The 21,908-nt window shown below is 41.8% G+C and overlaps 1 protein-coding gene across 1 annotated transcript in view; it reads left to right on the top strand.

Annotated features, from left to right (window-relative positions):
- The window catches only part of LOC133359101 (uncharacterized), a 600,431-nt gene that overhangs the window by 543,374 nt on the left and 35,149 nt on the right, over positions 1-21,908 (top strand). The window contains exons 27-33 of the mRNA XM_061577486.1: positions 2,467-2,577; positions 3,284-3,406; positions 5,533-5,650; positions 7,649-7,824; positions 12,370-12,457; positions 16,238-16,364; positions 20,356-20,406. Coding sequence (XP_061433470.1) covers positions 2,467-2,577; positions 3,284-3,406; positions 5,533-5,650; positions 7,649-7,824; positions 12,370-12,457; positions 16,238-16,364; positions 20,356-20,406 — 794 coding nt within the window. The remainder of the gene's footprint in view (positions 1-2,466; positions 2,578-3,283; positions 3,407-5,532; positions 5,651-7,648; positions 7,825-12,369; positions 12,458-16,237; positions 16,365-20,355; positions 20,407-21,908) is intronic.

Here is a 21,908-nt window from a genome sequence, read left to right as displayed (position 1 = left end):
GGGAGGGGCTGCTGGGGGCTCTGGGATCCCAGGCGAGTCCAGACGCTTAAGCCTCTGGGCGCCAGGCGTTGAGTTCCCAGGCGCTTAATCCCCTGGGCGCCGCCAACGGGGGGGGGGCTGTGTGTGCTCTGTGGGATGTCTGGTGGCGCACACGGCCCCACCCCTCGTTGGACCAGGCATAAAAGGAGAGCTCCCTGGACGATCGGGGCCCAGTTGTAACTCAAGACCCAAGACCCACGACCAGCCATCTGAAGACCCTGGGATGCTGTGAGAGCCAGCGCTGGGACTCTGGAACTCCCGACTCTACGACCTTGTGAGGGCGAGTTCCGGAGCGTAGCCAGAGTAGTGTATCGAGGCTGTGTAGCTAGGCTGTGTACCTAGCCTGTAACAGAGTATCAGGACTGTTGGAGAGTTGGAGTACTGTTGGAGAGTTGGAGTACTGTTGGAGTGTTGTATTGTAATAAAGAAGTTACTCCTACAAGTGTCTCCGGAACCCGTTACATTTAAATTCTTATATGTATCGTATGTCCTCGTTTAAGGCTGTAGATGCATTCCTGAAAGTTCCGCATGAAAAAAAAAGCGCATTAAGCGAAAACAATTTCCCCATAAATGGAACAATAAAGTTTGGCGAGATACGATGAACAATGCACACACAGAAGGTGTAGGGACAATAACTGAGGGTACAGCACCGCATACTGTATAATTCAGCATACTGTCAAAGACAAAGATCCCCATTATAGCCTGTAAGAGATTGTGGGGGCAAGTACTGTTAGTGAGCACACAAAGGCTGGCACGGCACACCAGGGGGTGGGTAGCCAACACCATACCGTAGTGGATATGTTTATACATAGCACCAGGTACTCATTGAACCTAGGGGAGGCCCAGGACCAGTTCAGTTAATTGTCACTGCTGTTGACTGTGAGCAGGAAATGAACCCCGGTTACGCAGGTTCGTAGCGCAGCGCACTAAACACTGCACTACCGCTCCCCACACCACTCAGCCGCGTAGCTCAAGAAAGTAGTTCGCCTTTGACAACTCAGAAACTGCATTATAATGTGCACGTTCCGCGTTGTGCGAAAAGTGTTCCCGGATGGAAGAACCGTGTTATTGAGAAAACACATTGTGTGAACACCACACGTCAAGCAAGGACTTACCGTACTCACTATTTTTGTTGGTTTTCTTATAACATCATGATTAACAGGACATCGTTACAAATACTCATTGAAGGTATTCTTATTTCTTCAAGCAGACGTGCCTCTGCTGAGACCTGCTCTGAGTTCTGAGTTCATGACGTAGTTGCCTCAGACTGAGGCAACAGGTGCAGCTCTTCACACTGCTGTTGCCCCTTAGTGGAGGTGTAACAGACAACCTTTATGTGCAGTTGTGAGGGCAGCTGGGTGTGACTGCCGTTGATGAAGGTCGAAACTTTTTCAGATTTTCAGGCTGGGGCTGAAACTGGTTGGGTTTTTGTGCTATCCCTGTCCATCGCCTGGGCCAGCACTTCTCTTTTCAGAGACCTCAGAAACATGAACAACCACATCAGGGGATCTCAACTGGGGTTTGAGGAAGCATGGGGGTTTGCGACAGGCTACCAGTGTCTTCGTGTACATGTCATACCTGAAAACTCATACGTTTTACTTGCATTATTGTACAAGGAAATTGAGTTTTCAGATCCACACGGCATACAGCCGTTTCAATACGGGCACATTTTTTTTTTGTTTCTCCCTGGTGATGGAACTTTGTCGGATGAACGTTGTGATTTATAAGGGTACGGGGTGACCAATACAGTCTGAATTGGTCTGTAATAAGGTAGGCACTGATAAGGGGTTGACAGGTATGACACGTACACTACAATACAGCAGAGTGTCTCTGTACTTTAGTACCATCTCTCCCTGCTGGTCAAGTAGCAAACTGCTCTATATAATTTTGTTTGCTTAAACACAAAAGACTAATAACGCAGGGTGCAGTAACACGCAGTTGCAGCTCTGTTGGACGACTGCAAACGCCAGAGGGGTGAGGACCCATGGTGCGGATCAGGGTTTCCCAAACTCCATTCCTCATGCCCCACCAAGGAACCTCTTAATGAGTTTACTGACAAACCTAATTTCAAATACAAAATAAATTGTTAATGCTGCACTTATCTGATACTTCCTAAACATGTACCCACTTAAGAGAGAACGCCATATCAAGTTAAAATACAGAAAGTGTATGTGTTTATTTATCTGCTTGTGTGTGTATACCACACGTTGTGTATACCATGTATTCTTATAGATAGCTCTGGTTTAGGAACATATGTATCACTCAGAATCAGTCGAGCAGCATTATCTGTGTGAAGGCTGCCTGGCTTGTCTTTTGACATGGTGTCTCCCATAAAGGTTTTTCAAGGTATAATATTTTTAATTCCAACTTGAGTAAATGTGGACTGTGCAGAAGTTTATTAACCCAATTGCTGTTATTTATCTGCAGAACTGCTCATTAAGATCATGGATTCTCCCAAACCTCGCGACTTAAGAATCCTACTTCTGGATCTCCTAACCAAGATCTCCAGTGCCATGGCGATTCATGATTCAGGGCTGGGTAAGAGTTCGTTATTAGTTCTTGGTACTAAACTAAATGATGCAACACATACTCTGTCAATAGTTAAATACCTTCTGTGAATGTAGTATATGACGAGCTGTTCAGTACAAATTTTGTATGGTAAGGTGTATGGTCCACGAAGTATATTAAAAAAATATTTAGACCACATTGTATAAGGAAAGGTGTTAGAGCCCCCATATTGTGACTTAGAATCATGAATGTATGAATTTTGAGGCAGGTTAGGAATGCCTTGGGGATCATCGAGTGTCACAGTGAAAACTGCCACTCGTCACCTTCTGTTGACCACTTTTTGTATAAAATCATAAGCAGAATATGGAAAGCAAAGTTTGTGGGGAATAGCCATTTTATATACTTTTGAGGCATAAGCAATTGGAAAATAACACTACCCAGGAATAAACATATTTTACATAGTGTGATATGAGTTGTCCCCTAGGAAATTATGTATCACACACTCTCATAGGGCCACCTGGCTGAATTAAGGTATATAATATACCTCAAAATGCAAGCCACACGTTTTTGTCATTAGTTTTCAAAGATAGTCATGCATACTAGGTATATCGGACACTTTCTTAATTATCTTTTAATGAATACGGTACGATATTTATTTTCTTAAGGGCTTCCCACTAACACATATGCAAAAGAGACAGTGCCTATTAAACACTAATGTTTTTACTTCTCTGTTTAGTTGGTGGAGTTATCTTACTGAAGGCTGGGGACATTGCTGGAGATCCCACAGAGAAAACTGTGGAATGGCCCAAACACCAGGATGGCAACGTGTACATCCCATTCAACATCTCTATTGCTTTCAGTGAGTGCAAATCTATCACACTTGAGATTACATGATCTCACAAGGTTTTTTAGCTGAGTTATATTGCCGAGTTAGGATCGTATATATACCATGAGATTGCAAGTCTGAGTAGAAGGAGTGTCAAGCTACATGTGGGCCTGTCAAAATGTTAATTCAGGAGTGCTCGCCTATATATACCTAAGGGTGAAGCAATGCATGTTTTACAGTTCTGTCAAGCGGGCCACTTTCCCTTATGTCCAGTCATATTCACAACGTGCAAGTGTATAATGTTACGCACACAGCATGTCACGTGCATGTGACATTGCACACTCAAATTCCAATTAAATTGCCATGTGCGGTACATTGCACTCAATTCTTTAGTTTGCAGCGGCAGCGTCCACAATTCCGGGAGGCAAAATGAGGAAGAGTTTTTGGGATGAATGTCACACGGTGGTTTGTTTGGCTCCTTTGCAGAGATTATCCTTTTGTAAACATTGTATCGGTCAAAATAATACCTATGCTTATGTACCCTGGAGGCTTCTACAACCACTAGGCCTACTGAAATATTCTTAATAATGTATTTGTTAAACATCCTGCTGCTATTTACTTTTTGAAAGATGCTTGTCATGAAATATAATCCGGTAATCAAAAGCAGTGCCAGGATGCCCACACACGAGGATTACGTTTAAACATTCTCCTTCACAAAATGCGTATGTTTAAAAATCAAAGTGGGTAATCCTTTGAATGGAGCAAGCGACTGGCTTGATTACTTGTGAGGGACATATGGATGGCAAAATGTGGGACGGCGGGGGTATGAAACGAACGAGAGAGATAATTAAATAAGATAGAGCAAACGAGATGGACAATGCAAAAGGCAGACCGATGAAGCGAGATACACGGCCCTGTGTGTGCATGTCTGTGTTTGAAAGTTGTGGGGAACGGTAGTGCAGCGGTTAGTGCACTACACTATGAACCAGGGTACCTGAGTTCAATTCCTGCTCGTGGCCAACACCTGTGATGATTATCTGAACCGGTCCTGGGCCTCCCCTAGGTCGATTCAACCTCAAATGAGTACCTTGTGCAGTGTGTAAACATTGCCACTCGGGAGACAAAGGCGGCCGGGCGTGGTGCTTGCCACCCACCCCCTCGTGTGCCGTGCCGGCATTCATAGGTGCTCTCTAACAGCACTTGCCCCAATACGGGGGATCTTTGTCTTCGTGTGTTGGAATGTTATGGGTAGCGGTAGTTGAGTGGTTAGCGCTCTTTGCTACGAACCCAGCAACTCGAGTTTGATTTCTGCTCATGGCTAAAACCAGCTATGATTACCTGCACGAGTCCTGCACTTCTGCGAGGTCGACTCAGCCTTAAATGAGTGCCTGTTGCGGTTTTTCAGGGTGCTGACCACCCTTCCCCTTTTGTCCTGTCCCGGACATCATAGGTGCTAACTCACAGGACTTTCCCAAAATGTCTGTTGAGGCTATATGGAGGATCCTTGTATTTGTGTTGGAACGTACCATGCAGTGACTGACAAGCGCTGTGCAGGTTGAATGTTCCTGATTACCAGTGCTGTAGTAGTATACAACCGGACAAGACTATGCACTCTGTGACTATGAATGGGCAATCAAGTAACCCTCGTGTGAGGAGCTGGTGGGGCGGGCCAAATGCATTTTTTGCAAATTGCTTGTGATTGGCTGGGGCTTCCCCGATATTTCCCTGATACACAATGCCTTTCCCCCATTCTGGCTCTGTGGGAGGCGTTTGAATTGGCCAATGGGAAGCCGACACTTATCCTTTTTTCTAGATTTGAAGTTTTCGAGACTGCAAGGATTCGTATTTTTTGGTTCTTTCGGTAAAATCTTTAAATGAGTGCCTTTACCGAAAGAAACAAAGAATAATTATCCTTTTGTTTGTTTCCTCGACCTACATGTTTCCTGCTTAGCGATTTTCATTCAATCGGTTCTATCTGAAGTGATTCTAAAGTTAAGTATAGTGACTTCAATTAGCCATTTATTTTGTACTTTACAAAATTTTTATAATATTAAAAAAATTTGTTTCGTCATCTATAGCCCAGCCACCACTGTGTCATACTACTTTACATGTATTCAAGTACATAAACTGGCTCAATACCATATTTTGTCTATTTATAGATTCTCGAGACAAGAATGAGATGGACGAAGCCTTCGGAGAATTCCAAAAGAAGACATGTGTCCGCTTTGTTGCAAGAAAACAGGAGCTGGATTACATTAACTTCCAGGCACTGGGCGGGTGAGCACCGATCATTCTTCACACTTCATAATGGAGCTGGCTTCACAGTTCATAGGGCCTATGTGTTAGCCTTGTCAGAACACCGAGCCAACAAACGTGAAACGCTTTCTTTAGATATTACCTGAGAGCTCCACTGAAACTGTGCTTCATGTACTCGAGTCTCCATTTCAAAGCTCTCAGATTTTCTCGACTGCACTCCCAACACAAAATGTTAAGGCCTCAACGAAGACTCCTTCTCCGCATTATTCTTAAATCGTGAACCTAAGTGTGCCAGCAGCCTTTACGGGCTTCTCCTCGACTCAGGTTTCCTTCTTACCTCACATTCATCAGCTCTCTAAGACCTCATATCTGTGCAACAACTCCCATGTACTTCAGTGGTTTGCCTTAAGTGGTGAAGTGGTAAGCATAAGTGGGTAAACTGGGTTATGATCCACAAATGAGTGAATAAACTTAATTTGCCTTTGTTTACCATCCACTGCACTACTGTCTCAACAATGTCTCATGTATGTGACTGGGCCCTTTTTTATTGGATTAACAAACTTAAAACTGTGCCTTGACCCAGAAGAACATGATCTAGGTTTTACTAATATTGTAAATAAATAAATTTACCTTAACATTGGTTTGTCTATTCTTCATTTTTTGCATCTGTCTCTTAGTGCTGATCATGTATGATAGCACATAAAAACTGAACAGTGTCCTTTTGCTGAATATATATGTTTGAAGGTGATCTCTGCTGCGATACAAAAGTTGAGTCAATTTATTTTACTTTGTTAAAAAATGATAAAGCAAATTATTTTTCCCTTTCAAAATTAAGATCTTGTTTATCAGACTTTATCAAATGTTTTTGATCTTCATTGACCCCTCGAAAATATAGATAAGTGCTATATCCCTGGTTCATTCATCACTTAGATTACTTTAATCAACAGAGAAACGAAACCTGAACCCTAGTATGAACAAATCTAAATAGGTGCAAGTGCTAAATTGCAATAGATACTTAAAATACATTTTCATTGAGTTACAGTTCTAAATGCATTGATCACAGATTTAATTAAATCATCAGTACATTTAGAATTCACACCATTCTTATAGCAGATATAGTCTGCTTCCCCTACGTCGACTCAGCCTCAAATGAGTACCTGGTGCGATGTGTAAACATCGCCACTGAGGAGACAGAGGTTGCTGGGTGTTGTGCTGACCCCCTACCCCCTCTTGTGCCGTGCCGGCCTTCACAAGTGCTCACGAATAGCACTTGCCCCAACATTCTATTCAGGCTATACGGGGGATCTTTGTGTTTTTTGGGCTGATTCTGTTATGTTCAGTCTGTGCGAGCGTCTCCCCACCACGCTCTTACACTTAGATGCGGCGTCTGAATATTCATGAGCACACCACACATAAATAAACAAGAGCATGCTCCATGTCGTATCATTTTTGTTAAAAGTTTTTTCAAACATTAAATAACCATACAAAGTACATACTAAACACACAACAGATAAGACAGCTCGTAATGCAACAAAACAGAATAAGAAGTAAAAATAAACATGGAATAAAATAATCATCTGACTGCTTATGAATTGGATGATTAGTTAGTGAAAGTGGGCTTGGACTTGGCCAGTCCCGTGAGATGGCACTGCTGTAATGTAACACTCTCGGCTCTTTAGCAGGCATTGTTTCACTGTGAACTAGCTTACAGTAGTTGTGTGAACAGGGGCTGTTTTTTACACGCACAAATAACATTGTAACTGGTATTGCCCAAATATTCCATTGCTGAAAAATAATGTGCCAGTTGTTCAATTGAGGTGAATACACACAGCAACATTGCCTCCTGCTGTTAAAATTTGGCAGGACCTTCCTGATCTGAGTATTGATACTCAACGAGGTTTTCCTTGGTAAACAAGTTTAACAATAACAATTGCTGCAGTGTAATGAATATCTGCATGTTTGGGATGGCCACGTGTGCCAGAATGTTTGATTGACTCATCCCGGGTGCTGTGTGAGCAGGAGCTGGTCCTTCCTGGGCAAGAAGGGAGGGGCTCAGTCCGTGTCCCTGCAGCCCGGGATGGTGGACAGGGGCACGGTTCTGCACGAGTTGATGCACGCGCTCGGCTTCCACCACGAGCACTGCCGCAGCGATCGCGATAACCACGTCCACATCCATGAGGACAACATCAAGGAGAGTGCGTTGTTTATCTTTAACATGGTTATAAGGAGCAGTATTTTATTTCATGAACTTATGTTTATATGTTTACGTAGATGCACCACATTTGAGGATTAATTTACATGGGTTAAGTTACATTTTATAAGGACCAAAAAAGGTCAGTTGAGCAGTGAACTCAGTAGCCTGCAGGTAGGCATTTAGTGATTGTGCGAGGGGTTATTTAAACTTCGCATCACTGACTGGCTCTCTCATAAACTGCAGTAGACATAGTGGTATGCATGGCACGCAAGGGAATCCGCGTGTTTACTCACATAAGCGTAATTTTGTTGACATCACCCATGGTGTTGATGCACTTTCACCGTCTGTGATTGATGGCACTAACCTGACAGGGTAAGACTACTGTGGCATTTCCAGTGCCGATCAGTGATGGCCACTTGCACTGCACTACTTCATCACATCGGAATTATGTCCCACAAACGGAGTCGTCTGTAAAAAGAGAAAGGAATTGCAAGCTTCAAGGTCGGTGCTGCAAGTCCGATGCAGTTTTGTCATTCCCGACTGCCTGACTGCTGCAGGTGCTGCATGAGTACCGAGTAGTATTGTGCCACAGCAGAGCTTTTGTCACATCACTTACTGCGTAATCCAGACTATACTGTGGGGAGCTTTGAGTGTTATATTCCTCATTACGTAGATTTCTGAGTACTACCCCAAAAGCATGAATAATAACCTCAAGCCCTGGCCTACTGATGGTATCATAGGCCTTGACCAGGTCAATAAAGTAGTGATTATAGGTCCAGTTCAAATTCCCTACACCTCTGATGTAGCAGACAGACATAGAATATGGTTTTCTTAGGTTTTTTCGGTTAAGTCACGTAAGTAAAACATCAAAATAAAAAATAAAATAAAAATAAAAAATCACGACGTTTCGGAGGCAACACAAGTCTCCGTCATCAGGTGGGACCGTCACAGCCGAATTAGCTGCATCAAGTGAAGCAATGATTCAAGATGTAATCCCTTATAAGCAAGTTGAAGGGAGGTGGAGAGGGGGGGTTGGAGAGTTTATCAGACTGTGGTAGCCAATGAATGGAAACGTATCGGGAGGGAGGAGGGGCGGTGATCAAAGACTGCACGCAGTGCTCAACACAATGAATGGAAACGTCTCGGGAGGGAGGGGGAGCGGCGATCAAAGACTGCACGCAGTGCTCAACACAATGAATGGAAACGTGTCGGGACGGAGGGTGAGCGGCGATCAAAGACTGCACGCAGCGCTCAACACAATGAATGGAGACGTGTCGGGACGGAGGGTGAGCGGTGATCAAAGACATCACGCAGTGCTCAACACAATGAATGGAAACGTGTCGGGACGGAGAGTGAGCGGTGATCAAAGACTGCACGTGGGGATGTTAACACTCGGTGAAGTAAATTAAAATAGTGCCTGTCAGATAAGATGGTCCAAAAAAGTGTAATTAAGTCTCACCCTCCGTCCCGACACGTCTCCATTCATTGTGTTGAGCGCTGCGTGCAGTCTTTGATCGCCGCTCACCCTCCGTCCCGACACGTTTCCATTCATTGTGTTGAGCACTGCGTGCAGTCTTTGATCGCCGCTCCCCCTCCCTCCCGAGACGTTTCCATTCATTGTGTTGAGCACTGCGTGCAGTCTTTGATCACCGCCCCTCCTCCCTCCCGATACGTTTCTATTCATTGGCTACCACAGTCTGATAAACTCTCCAACCCCCCCCCCTCTCCACCTCCCTTCAACTTGCTTATAAGGGATTACATCTTGAATTATTGCTTCACTTGATGCAGCTAATTCGGCTGTGACGGTCCCACCTGATGACGGAGACTTGTGTTGCCTCCGAAACGTCGTGATTTTTTATTTTTATTTTATTTTTTATTTTGATGTTTTACTTACGTGACTTAACCGAAAAAACCTAAGAAAATGAATCTTTGCAGTCACGAAAGCTTCAAATCTAGAATAGAATATGGTGTTTGTGCAGGGCTGCTCTGTTATGAAACCACATTGGGGCTCCGTAAGCCTCTCCTCGGCGTGCCTGGCAAGGCAATGTTGAATAATCCTTGCCAGGACCTCTCCCGGCACACTGAGGAGATAGATGCCCCCATACTTGTTAAAATCAGTGCGCTATTTTTTCTTTAAAAAGTGGACCACCAGGGCATCCTATGATATCGAACCCATCCTTTGGTCTAGACAGTGGTAATTATATAATATCCGTCAGCCTGCACGAAATTGCCACCCTCCCTCAGCAGTTCACTTAGGAGGTCATCTCTGCCTGCCACTTTTCCGTGTCTCAGGATCTGGATCACTTTTCATAGTTCAACATATGGCACATCAGCCAGCCACTCACAGGGGGTGGATACTTCCTCCAAAATTTGAGGCACAGTACCCCCAGGAGGGTCAACCCCATCTTACCCCATGATGCTATCTGGGCTGATGGGTTTCCCATCCCCGAAGACCTCACAGATATACTCAGCAAACCTACAGACATGTTCTTGGGGGTCAGAGATCGTATAACCATTATTTCCCTAAAGGACTATAATATGTGTGATGCTTGAAGTTGGTTTCTGGATGCAATTAAACAGTGATTTGTGATCGCAAGCAGCTGAGTCAGTTTCCATCTCCTCAGCGACCTGCAACCATCAATTATCCTTTCAGTGCCACACGGCTCTCTGAATCTCCAAGCGAAGGCTGTGGTAAGCGTCCTCATTCTCAGATATGGGATGTTGTAGATGGTAAGAGTGGGGCTGCTGCTTTCCCTTTGCGAGCTGAAACACCACCTCCATCGGCCAGGGTGTTTGAGAAAGGGCTGGACTGCTGATCTAATTGAGCCATAGCAGCTGCATTAGCCAGCACTGAACCTTACCCATTTCCCTCTGCATGAAGGGGAGGGGGGGACGATATCAACCCCAACTGAAAGTGATGAGGTTGAATGGCGTCCTATGTTCATGCCCAGCGCAATAGTGAAATAATCGCATGCGTATTTTACAGATAACAAGTAGATGGTCAGTTGGCAGATCCGCTCCATGATAGGTGCTGTTGTCAAGGATATGGGCCTGAATTTGCTATTACATAACGATATATAGTCCAGCAGATAGGTGATTTTATCAATACCGGAACAGCGTGTTTGTAATTACGAGTACATGAGCTGCACAGAAGTATAGCAGCCTCCTACCATTGTTATTTAACTGATCTGGGCCTGCCAAAGTATTATTGACATGAATCACCACAATAAAATTATTCTCCTGATGGGCCACTTTAGCCAACACATTGGATAGGAAGTCATCAAAAGCATATGACTCGACAGTCTTTCCTGCATCTCTCCACGGATATTCATCTTCAGTGAGGACATAAGCCACCAACCACCATTCGTCATCTCTCGATGTGGAGGCAAGCCAACAATATTCTGGAACTCGCAGCTTTCCACATCTAAACTAAAACTAAACTTTTTTATTTTACCAGCCCACTGAGCAAAAAATTTTTTTTTTCAGAAAGCGACCTGACCACGAATGATAGCCCAACGAAGTGGCTTATGTGGAAATTATAGCAGCCAAATACTCTAAACACATGTTTTTAAATGCGGCGTTAAAACTGGAGGATCTGGAGAAAAATCCAGGTTACCACAGGGAGAACATGCAAACTCCAAATATACAGGCGTCAGGGTCGGGATCGAACCCACAACCATCCTCTATACCAGGCGAGATAGTTAACATCTCGCCACTGTGGCACCTCCTATGCTCCTCATGGCTATGCTCCCACACTTCGTTTACTATAGTGTCCTGCCTCAAGTGGTGGACTTACTTCTAACTGGAGCCAGTACTGGTTCACTGGACCTCCTGTATTCCACAGAGGTGTCAACAGATGATTAGTCTTTTTGTGGAGGAACCCCAGTTGGTGGGTGGGGTGGGGGGAATTCAGTCTCCTGGCTCTGCATATGAGGTTTGGCGAAGATATGTCATATTTGCCCGTCCCCTGTAGGCCTCCGGCACATGCTTAGGCTGGTGTTTTGTATTTCTTTCATTTCGTAATAAGTTAATAGATGGAGGGCCTTCCACCCCCTCACACCTATCCAGCACCCCCACGTTCAGCACTGTTGTGGATATAAGCATGACATGAGGGTAAACAGCTGACTAGCATCAGCCTTTCGACCTTTCCGCAAATGGCATTGCTCAAAACACATCAGTGTTCCCATGTGACAACATCGAGGAGATGTGGGTTGTTTTGCTAAACCCAGCATCCGTGTCTATGTGAACTCCTGGTTGGAGGGATGGAATGTTATGCAAGTGGCTAGGGTTTTTGTCAACTTGGAATTGCTGTAGTTTCCCCTTTCCACACATCTATGCTATGATTGGCTAGGCACATGGTGTATGTGTGTGTCACATCCATCCCACTGGATGGCAGAGTGCTCCGTCACAATCATGAATTACCTGCCAGGTATGTAAATCTGGGCCAATATGGTATTCATGATGTTCTTAGGAATATCTGCCTCAGACCTATCCTCCTCAAATGTCCAGCTCTAGTAATGCCACTAAATACATTTTTATTTTTCAGATGATCTGTGCCAATTTAAACGTCTTGAATTAAGTGAGCGTGACTACGGACAGCCTTATGACTACATCTCCATTACACACAATAGCAGGTAAGCGTTGATATAAGCAGCCACTACAAGATTGGCGTGTCATATTCAGTTGGCCAGAAACCAAGAGAAAGGCTCTTGAGACACTTTATCCTATAATGCATGTGAGACCTGGTAACCATGCAAGCTTTTTTTTTCCTTTAAGCTCTTATGAAATTCGATGTATGATACTGCCACAAAGGGCCCACTCTTGTGAGTTATGTCACAGTGTGTGTTTGTGTCCTCTACACAAATACAACATATATGATGTAGACTTTAAACAAGACATGGAGCAAGCATATGATTGCCTTTGGAGAGGACTATGGGAACTTTTAGGTCGCTTTCACATTCTGGGTAAATAAATCAGACCGCCTAAGAGCATATACTGCGAGATACAGTCCTGTATCTGGGTTGAAAGACAGATGTTAAAGTGGTTTTGAGTAAGGACCGCTGTTGGGTCGGGGTGTATTTTACCACCAGCTTTGTTTAATGTCATGATAAACTCTTGTGTTCAGTAAAACCACAACTTGCAGATGGCAGAACACGCAGGGATCACAGTGTGCTGTTTGCACCGAGGAGACTTGCAGCATGCAGGCTTTTTGTGCTCCAAGGTTTGCTCGTGAGGGCCTTGGATGTGGCATTGCAGCTCTTGGCTGTTTTAGGCAATGAGGCTGGAAAATGGGATCTGAGTGTGAGCTTCCAAAAAACAAAGTGCATGGCAATGGTTAGGAATGGGTATCTTGTAACTTGATCACAGCTGTCAAGAGATGAGAGAGTGAATGTAGATGAGGACTTGATGTAATTAGGTAGAATTTATGCATAATACAGGTAGGTAGTTGCAATGACGTTAATATATATTATGTAAAGCTACCAAACATCCCACTGTGGTTGAGACAGCTTTGGTTTCAGAAAGGATGTCCCAGTATCCCGAAGCTTATTTGACATTAACGATTTTGTCCCAGCTTCAATTGGTTGACCAATCAGGGATGGTTAAACAGCACATCAGTGGACACGCTTCATTTGCTTGACTCATGATAGTCGTGGATGAGGTTGGTAGTGTGGCTGTGGCCTATGGGCAGTGGGAAGGGCCAACAGAGAGAACAAGGAGGTTCACTGTGTGAATTGGGCTTGTGATTGGGTGGGCATAATTGTGTAAAAGTTGGCGAGGATAACATGAGACAGGCTGCCAGCTCAAGTCCATTTTGAGTCTCACAGAAACTGGTAGCCTTATGTATTGTATTTGCCGATGATTTTTGACAGACAATATAAACCACTTTGGAAGAGAAAAGCGGCCAACTTTAGTTTTAAGAGACAGGTGCTTCAGGCACCAGCAATATCCTTCTTATTGTATTGGTCATAGAGCTGTATATTAACAAAGTGACAAGAAGAAAAGCTTCTGATGTTAGAACACACGTGCTTGCCTTATCTGCCACCATACAGAATATTTCCCATATTTGGTCTCCCCATGGACTTTACCACTGAAATGTAAATAAATGTAATTCTTCATTATTATGTATTGTCCTTCATCAATATTAATGCTATACGGGTGCTGCCTTTCCACCGACATCACTGTGCAACATACACTTCACATTTTCACACCATCTTCTTAAAACTTTTATAACATGTTTAACTATAACCTGTATTCATCTATTTTCTGTGCTTGTAATATACATTGATTATGTTTGATGTAATCTTGCCAGAATCCCCTAGAAATGTTGATGTGAATTTCAAAAGTTAATTCTGGTTCAATAACAATTTTTATTATCATCGTTAGCCAATACACCCACACTTGATGAAAACCTCCCCAAACGTTGACCACGGCCCCCACGGTCCCCACGGCCCAAACTGCCCCCACGGCCCCCACGGCCCCCACTGCCACCATGGCCCTGCTATGCCACAGTCCGTCTCAGTCCTGTGCCTTTACTGATCTCATCACCACATCTAATAGTGGTTGTAGTGTTAGATATGTTCTTCCCTTTGGCTGCCATTCCATCACCACTAATAATATTAATAAACACTATTTATAGCATGCACGTATTGCATAAATCAGATGCATTTCTCATAGGCAATCGTCCGTATTAGCTATGGGTCATGCCCAATCCCACTTCTGTGTGTTAATAGTCAGTATGGTGTCTTTAATGTGTGTGTGTTCTTTGATCCATGTGTTATACTTTAAATGTCTCTGTCCCATCATGCATCGCTACATGATGTTTTTGTTTCATTTTCTTTTTTGAGTCTTCTGATCTATATTTCATGGCAGGTCATGTGTAATGATTGCAAACTTAACGATTTTTATACATTGCGAAATGCTTTTTATAATCTAAACTGACCCGGTCCTGCTCTTACTCAACACACCATCATTGTGTTCCTGGTCAGCCTTCATTAATTGCCATCTAGAGACTTCTGCTCTGTTGTCCAGTGTTGTGTCCCTCTATCAGTTATTACATTTTGTTCATAAAACTTGTACGTGACAGTTGTTTATTTATTTTTCCCCTTCTTCTTGGTTCTTTCGGTAAAGTCACGTAGAAGGGAAGTAATAAAATAATAAAAATAAAACATAATAAAATAATTCTCACGACATTTCGGCCACAACGCAAGTAGCCGTCCTCAAGTGAAACCAGGTCTGTCGAGGCGACCGGGTCTGAATGAAACAGCACACGTGCTTGGAGCATATATATAAGCTGAGTTGGAAGGGGGGGGGAAAGGGGGCGCCTTGACAAAAAAGAATTTGCATATCAACAGGAATCCAGCATACCCATGGGAAATGCAGGTATGTGATTAGTACTACTTGTGTCCGTGCATTATGCAGGATTAGCAGCAGCCAAGGGAGGGGATATGGGAAATGCAGATATGTGATTAGTGCTACTTTGCCCGTGCATGATGCAGGATTAGCAGCATCACAGGGAGGGGATAGCGGTAGCATTAATAAAGGGAAGAAGTGTTAATAGTATGTAGCTGCAGTAACTAAAACCACCATGTAAACAACTAAAGTATAAACTACATATTATCATCAGTATACTAAATATACTCTACAATAAGCTGAGTTACTAACAGTAAGTAATACATTACAGTTCTACGTCGTAAAAAATATATATAATATGCTTCCATCTAAACTTTATTCTCTTACATCACACGAGTCTACACCCTACTATATACTGCCAAAGACAAACCCAACATTAAATTATATACTGTATTGCTATAAACCACCCTATACCTTATCCATTGTAATATTACACTATGTATTATTCTACCCACCCTAATGTATATCACACTGCTGTATATTCACTATACAATTACGATACTATATATTACTTTGTACATTGTATTAAGCATATAAATGTTATACTATTTGTTATTATACACTGTACCGTTGACCGTCGTGTAAAAAAATACTGAAAGGAAGCAACAAAATATGTCAATGCAGCGGAGCAAAGAATCCATTCCCTGCGGAGAATACAATGCCAAGTTTACAGTCTCTTTTGGAACACAAGATTTGCATTTGTTCCCTTAGCTATGTGATATATTTTCTTTCTCGCAGTGTAATTCCAGGAATGCATCTCCCCATGCTTCTTTGTGCAATTATCATATTTTGTTTAATGTTCTTAGTTATTTTCCTAGTTGCTGATCCCAATGCCAAGTAGCTAGCAATATGCACTGCTTGATTGAACTATATAAAAAAATACATGTGGCAAAAGTCAATAAATCTTAATGTAATAACAATTTTTCAATCTTAGACAATTTTTCTCATCAAATGAGTGTTATTACTGTTACTGATTTCCTCCTCTGCTTGCTTGCCGTGTAAAGACATGCATCATCAATCGATGGAGTCAGCCCCACGATTGTGCCGGTTCAAGACAAGAAAACTCCGATCGGTCAGAGGGACTTCCTCAGCCCACTCGACGTTCTTAAAATACAGCGCATGTTCCAAGGCGTGAGTTTTCTTGTATAATTCTGTGATTGTACTTTGCAGTAATCAAGCTTCACAACGTATTTCTTAAAAAAAAGAGAACAGGCATATGGATACTAATATGCAAAGGAGTATTGTTGCTTACACTCTATACCATGAATTATTTATTGGAATTAAATACTAACATATGGCATAGCCTTAGCCACTATGTGTAAAATGTGTTGCTTAATTTCACTTCCATAAACATTTATTAAACACGTGAGCTTTCGCGAATAATATTGTGAATAAAAATATATTTTTGGGACAAATTGTGTCAGTAAAATGTGTGCCATGAACTCTCCTCCACCCAACACAGTCAATAATGTCGTCTCGTGAAATAATGTGCCATGTATTACTGCTTCAGCACTCACAGTGTGTAAAGGCACGCAGTAATAAATTGGCATGTTTGTTCAAGGGGCAACTTTATTATTTGTAGTGTGTTCGGTAGTGGACGGTTTACTACACACATTCTATTTGTGCGATATTATGAATCACATTTATTCAATAGACGTTCTGCCTCTAAGATATGAGATATACACTGTATGGATGAATATAGGGTGTAGACTAAATATTATATGAAAATAGAGTGTAGACTACTCTAGACATGGACTGGTTTGCCTAACTCAGCTTGAACAACTAATTAATGTGTGATTCATAGTTATAGCTGTTAACATGATATGGCAAAAGGGTGAGCATGTAGATCCTTTAACACCACATATGTGATAATATTCAGGATTTCCAGGAGAGGTGATTTTTAACAAAGGTAAGTGGGACCTCGCCTGGATCATGAATTAAGGCACATTGGGCGTGCCTTGTAATGACAGCATTTGATGACATTGAGAGAGCCCTCAATGACTCTGTGGAGGGATAGAGAGTGGAACCGTGTGCATCTTAAAGGAGAGAGTGGGTATGAGTGAGGGAAAGAGCACGAAATAAAAACATGTCAATGCTAGAGTGGTTTAACAAGTTGATTAGAGACTAACGTGGTCTGTTTTATTCAAGGATGCTAGGAATTATTCTTTGGTTCTTTCGGTAAAGTCACGTATAAAGAAAAAATAATAAATTAAATAATAACATACGACGTTTCGATTGCAACACAAGCAATCATCATCAGGTATAATGAAATAGCGACATAAAATCTAACCAGAAAAAATTATAGACAGACATATAAGCAGACAGATCACCAAGATACACACAGCGGGCAACACAGGTACAGAGAGGAGTGATCGTCTCTGTGGGGTGGCCTTAAATAGACAGAGGGGGGGCGGAGGCAGCGAGAGGGAGGGGTTAGAGACAAAATTTACATGTCAATGAGTACAACAAAAGGAGTGAGCAGGCTTAGGGGGAGAAAGAGACACACTAAAATTAAATAACCTAGCAAAGTATCGAAATGTTATGTAAAACGACACAGAGAGTCGGTCAACACACAATTAACGCATAGCCTGGTCGATTACGTATTTCAAAGATTGCTAAGTTAGAATTTAAGTGTGAAAATTTCAAAGAAAGACAAAACATAAAAACAAGAGGAACGGAGACAAAGCAGAACCTAAGAACGACAAAAAACGAGTGTAGACAGAAAAATTACACTAAATAAACAGGCAGAGAGAGAGAATAAAAACCCAGAGAGAGAGAAAAAAGGTAAACTTGGAACTTCCCCGTAGAAGTGGTTCAATCTTAACATTGGAGCTTTCGTGACTGCAGGAATTATTCTTTGGTTCTTTCGGTAAAGTCACGTATAAAGAAAAAATAATAAATTAAATAATAACATACGACGTTTCGATTGCAACACAAGCAATCATCATCAGGTATAATGAAATAGCGACATAAAATCTAACCAGAAAAAATTATAGACAGACATATAAGCAGACAGATATCACCAAGATACACACAGCGGGCAACACAGGTACAGAGAGGAGTGATCGTCTCTGTGGGGTGGCCTTAAATAGACAGAGGGGGGGCGGAGGCAGCGAGAGGGAGGGATTAGAGACAAAATTTACATGTCAATGAGTACAACAAAAGGAGTGAGCAGGCTTAGGGGGAGAAAGAGACACACTAAAATTAAATAACCTAGCAAAGTATCGAAATGTTAGGTAAAACGACACAGAGAGTCGGTCAACACACAATTAACGCATAGCCTGGTCGATTACGTATTTCAAAGATTGCTAAGTTAGAATTTAAGTGTGAAAATTTCAAAGAAAGACAAAACATAAAAACAAGAGGAACGGAGACAAAGCAGAACCTAAGAACGACAAAAAACGAGTGTAGACAGAAAAAATTACACTGGTTAGATTTTATGTCGCTATTTCATTATACCTGATGATGATTGCTTGTGTTGCAATCGAAACGTCGTATGTTATTATTTAATTTATTATTTTTTCTTTATACGTGACTTACCAGTCACGAAAGCTCCAAAGTTAAGATTGAACCACTTCTACGGGGAAGTTCCAAGTTTACCTTTTTTCTCTCTCTCTGGGTTTTTATTCTCTCTCTCTGCCTGTTTATTTAGTGTAATTTTTTCTGTCTACACTCGTTTTTTGTCGTTCTTAGGTTCTGCTTTGTCTCCGTTCCTCTTGTTTTTATGTTTTGTCTTTCTTTGAAATTTTCACACTTAAATTCTAACTTAGCAATCTTTGAAATACGTAATCGACCAGGCTATGCGTTAATTGTGTGTTGACCGACTCTCTGTGTCGTTTTACATAACATTTCGATACTTTGCTAGGTTATTTAATTTTAGTGTGTCTCTTTCTCCCCCTAAGCCTGCTCACTCCTTTTGTTGTACTCATTGACATGTAAATTTTGTCTCTAACCCCTCCCTCTCGCTGCCTCCGCCCCCCCTCTGTCTATTTAAGGCCACCCCACAGAGACGATCACTCCTCTCTGTACCTGTGTTGCCCGCTGTGTGTATCTTGGTGATATCTGTCTGCTTATATGTCTGTCTATAATTTTTTCTGGTTAGATTTTATGTCGCTATTTCATTATACCTGATGATGATTGCTTGTGTTGCAATCGAAACGTCGTATGTTATTATTTAATTTATTATTTTTTCTTTATACGTGACTTTACCGAAAGAACCAAAGAATAATTCCTGCAGTCACGAAAGCTCCAAAGTTAAGATTGATGCTAGGAATGATTAGCAAAGTAGGAGTCAATTGAACACTACTGAAATGTGTGTGTTTTTATTATTATTATTATTATATATTTCATATAATTTAAATGAAAGCTGGCCAGGCCCACATTACAGAGAAATGCAGATAACGCGTGCTTTGGTAGTTGGTGTCGGGTGGTGGAGGGTTAATGACAGAAATGCTTTTTTATAAAACTGCCACGTTGCCTGACCCAAAAACTAGCGTGGCATTGTGTCTGAAAACCTGCGTTTTAAGTTAACACTCGATCTGTTTCCTTGATACACATTGAACATGTTTGTCCTAAAATGAATTTGCACAAAAACACTTAATTAACTGGAAATTGTTAATGTATTCCAAAATTACTTACTGTTAAAATACAATTGTATTGAAGATGGGACCTCCAATATATTAAATATTAGTTATGTCATCACATCTAAAGTCAAATTGATATAAAGCATGTGAATGTGAGTTTACATGTGTCTAATTGTTGAAAATTCCTAAATCAAATGGTGGAGCGGTGGTACAGTGGCTAGCGCACTGTGCTATGTAATCCGGCGACCCAAGATTGACTCTGTGACCACGGCCAATATTGGTGACGAGTAATATCTGAAAGTCCTGGGGCCTCCATCTTCACCAACCCACACTAACAAGTTTTGTTGCAAGAAAAAAGGGGAAAACCCCTATTATTATATTTTGCTACTGGCAAAGGAGGTCTAATGAAGTACGGTGAGGTATGGTCAATTAACCCCCATGACTGACACGATGTGGGAAGCTGTAAGTTATCTTTATTTACATATTATTATTATGTGACGTGAATGAAAATGTAATTAATGATTTTCACTTCCTTAAAGGCCGTGGCAGCCAGCGGTAGAGATGAAGCGCTGGAGAAGGCCTTGGCCGAGGTGAGTTGGCGCTGCCTGGGGCCTGGGAGAGAGAAGCGGGGCTCCTCGTGGAAGTTAAACTGCTCTTGCCTCATCACACTGTGGTTATGCTCATTATTACACGGCATCTTAACTCACCACATCACACTGTCCTATTTTCGTGAAACATTGGTCATGAAAACAGAATAGGCTTTACCCTTTCCGGCAAAAATACAGGTGTTAAGATGTTCAAACATCAAATAGACACGCATTGCAAGGCAAACATTCTGCATTGTGGTAAAACATGCAAAAATTATGATTTGATAATGTATGCATTAGATATAACTGCTCAACCCGATTTGCCAACATGATAAAGCTCTCAATTACGTGGAAAAATACTGAGCTGAGGAACATCACTTCAGCTAGACACAACTGCCAACGGAGATACTTTTACTGCTATGACATCACTTTATCCTTCATGGAACAAAGTGGTGCTTGATATTGTATGTATTTTATGAATGCCTTGTGTGTGTTAATTGGTGCCTGCATAAACTATCACGTGAACTCCGGTCATCCTCGCAGTGCCTTTTTGGCGAGCTATCGAACAAATACTGTCACTGCATCGCGCACTTTCAGATGTGCTTCTGCGGCCATCTGGAACTCTCTTCCTTCTGATATAAGGACGCGACTGGAACTATGCACTTTTAAATCTAGATTGAAAACTCATTTCTTTAGAACTGCTTTTTATGTTTAATTTGTTGTCCTTCCCCCACACCTCCGATTAGCACGATTGGCTACATACGGTACGGAAGAAGTTCATTATATATACAATCTATGTAGTTCGTTTTATTGATACTTCACTGTTTTTTGGGAGGGGGGAAGCTAATTTCTGAGTAAACTCCATGAGGAATGCTGTTATTGCTTCGGAAATTTGTAGAACATGAATGATCACTCTTTTAGAATAGAAGAATAATTGAAGCACAGTTCAAAGATTGAGATTTACATTTTCGTGTAAAAATGTGGTTACCATATCTGCAGATGTTGGTCCAATGACTGATTGTGATTTTTTGATGCTGTCCTTTTTTCATACTATTTACTTTCTGTGTGACACACATTCAGCCTCTCGCAAGTTAAGATCGTAATAAATACATGTAAAAAGAAAATAGTTTAAGTTCGACCGGTTGCAAAAATGTAACAGCTACACTCAGGTTGCATAATGAAACACATTGCATGTTAAGTCAATATACAGACCTTGCCAAAGTTACTCACTGCGACATTAGAAGATGTTGTCTGAAAATGTTATAAGAAAAATCGAGGAATGAACATAGATGAAAAAATTGTTGTCCATATCTAAGTTATTGACGACATAGCCATTATCACTCCCAATGGGAATGAACGACAGGAAATTATTGAAGAAAGTCACAAGACTACAAAGTTGTCCAACAAGTCATGAGCAATGTGCTAATCAAATGAGATATCTATCAATGTATTCTTCTATTACAAAATGTAATAACACTGAATTGAAAACTTAAACTAGCATTTAT

The sequence above is a fragment of the Lethenteron reissneri genome, chromosome 64 (assembly GCF_015708825.2).
Source record: "Lethenteron reissneri isolate LAM-NWPU_2019-01 chromosome 64, ASM1570882v1, whole genome shotgun sequence".
NCBI classification, from domain to species: domain Eukaryota; kingdom Metazoa; phylum Chordata; class Hyperoartia; order Petromyzontiformes; family Petromyzontidae; genus Lethenteron; species Lethenteron reissneri.
The sequence above is the reverse complement of the archived record's forward strand: the minus strand, read 5'-3'. Positions and strand labels throughout refer to the sequence as shown.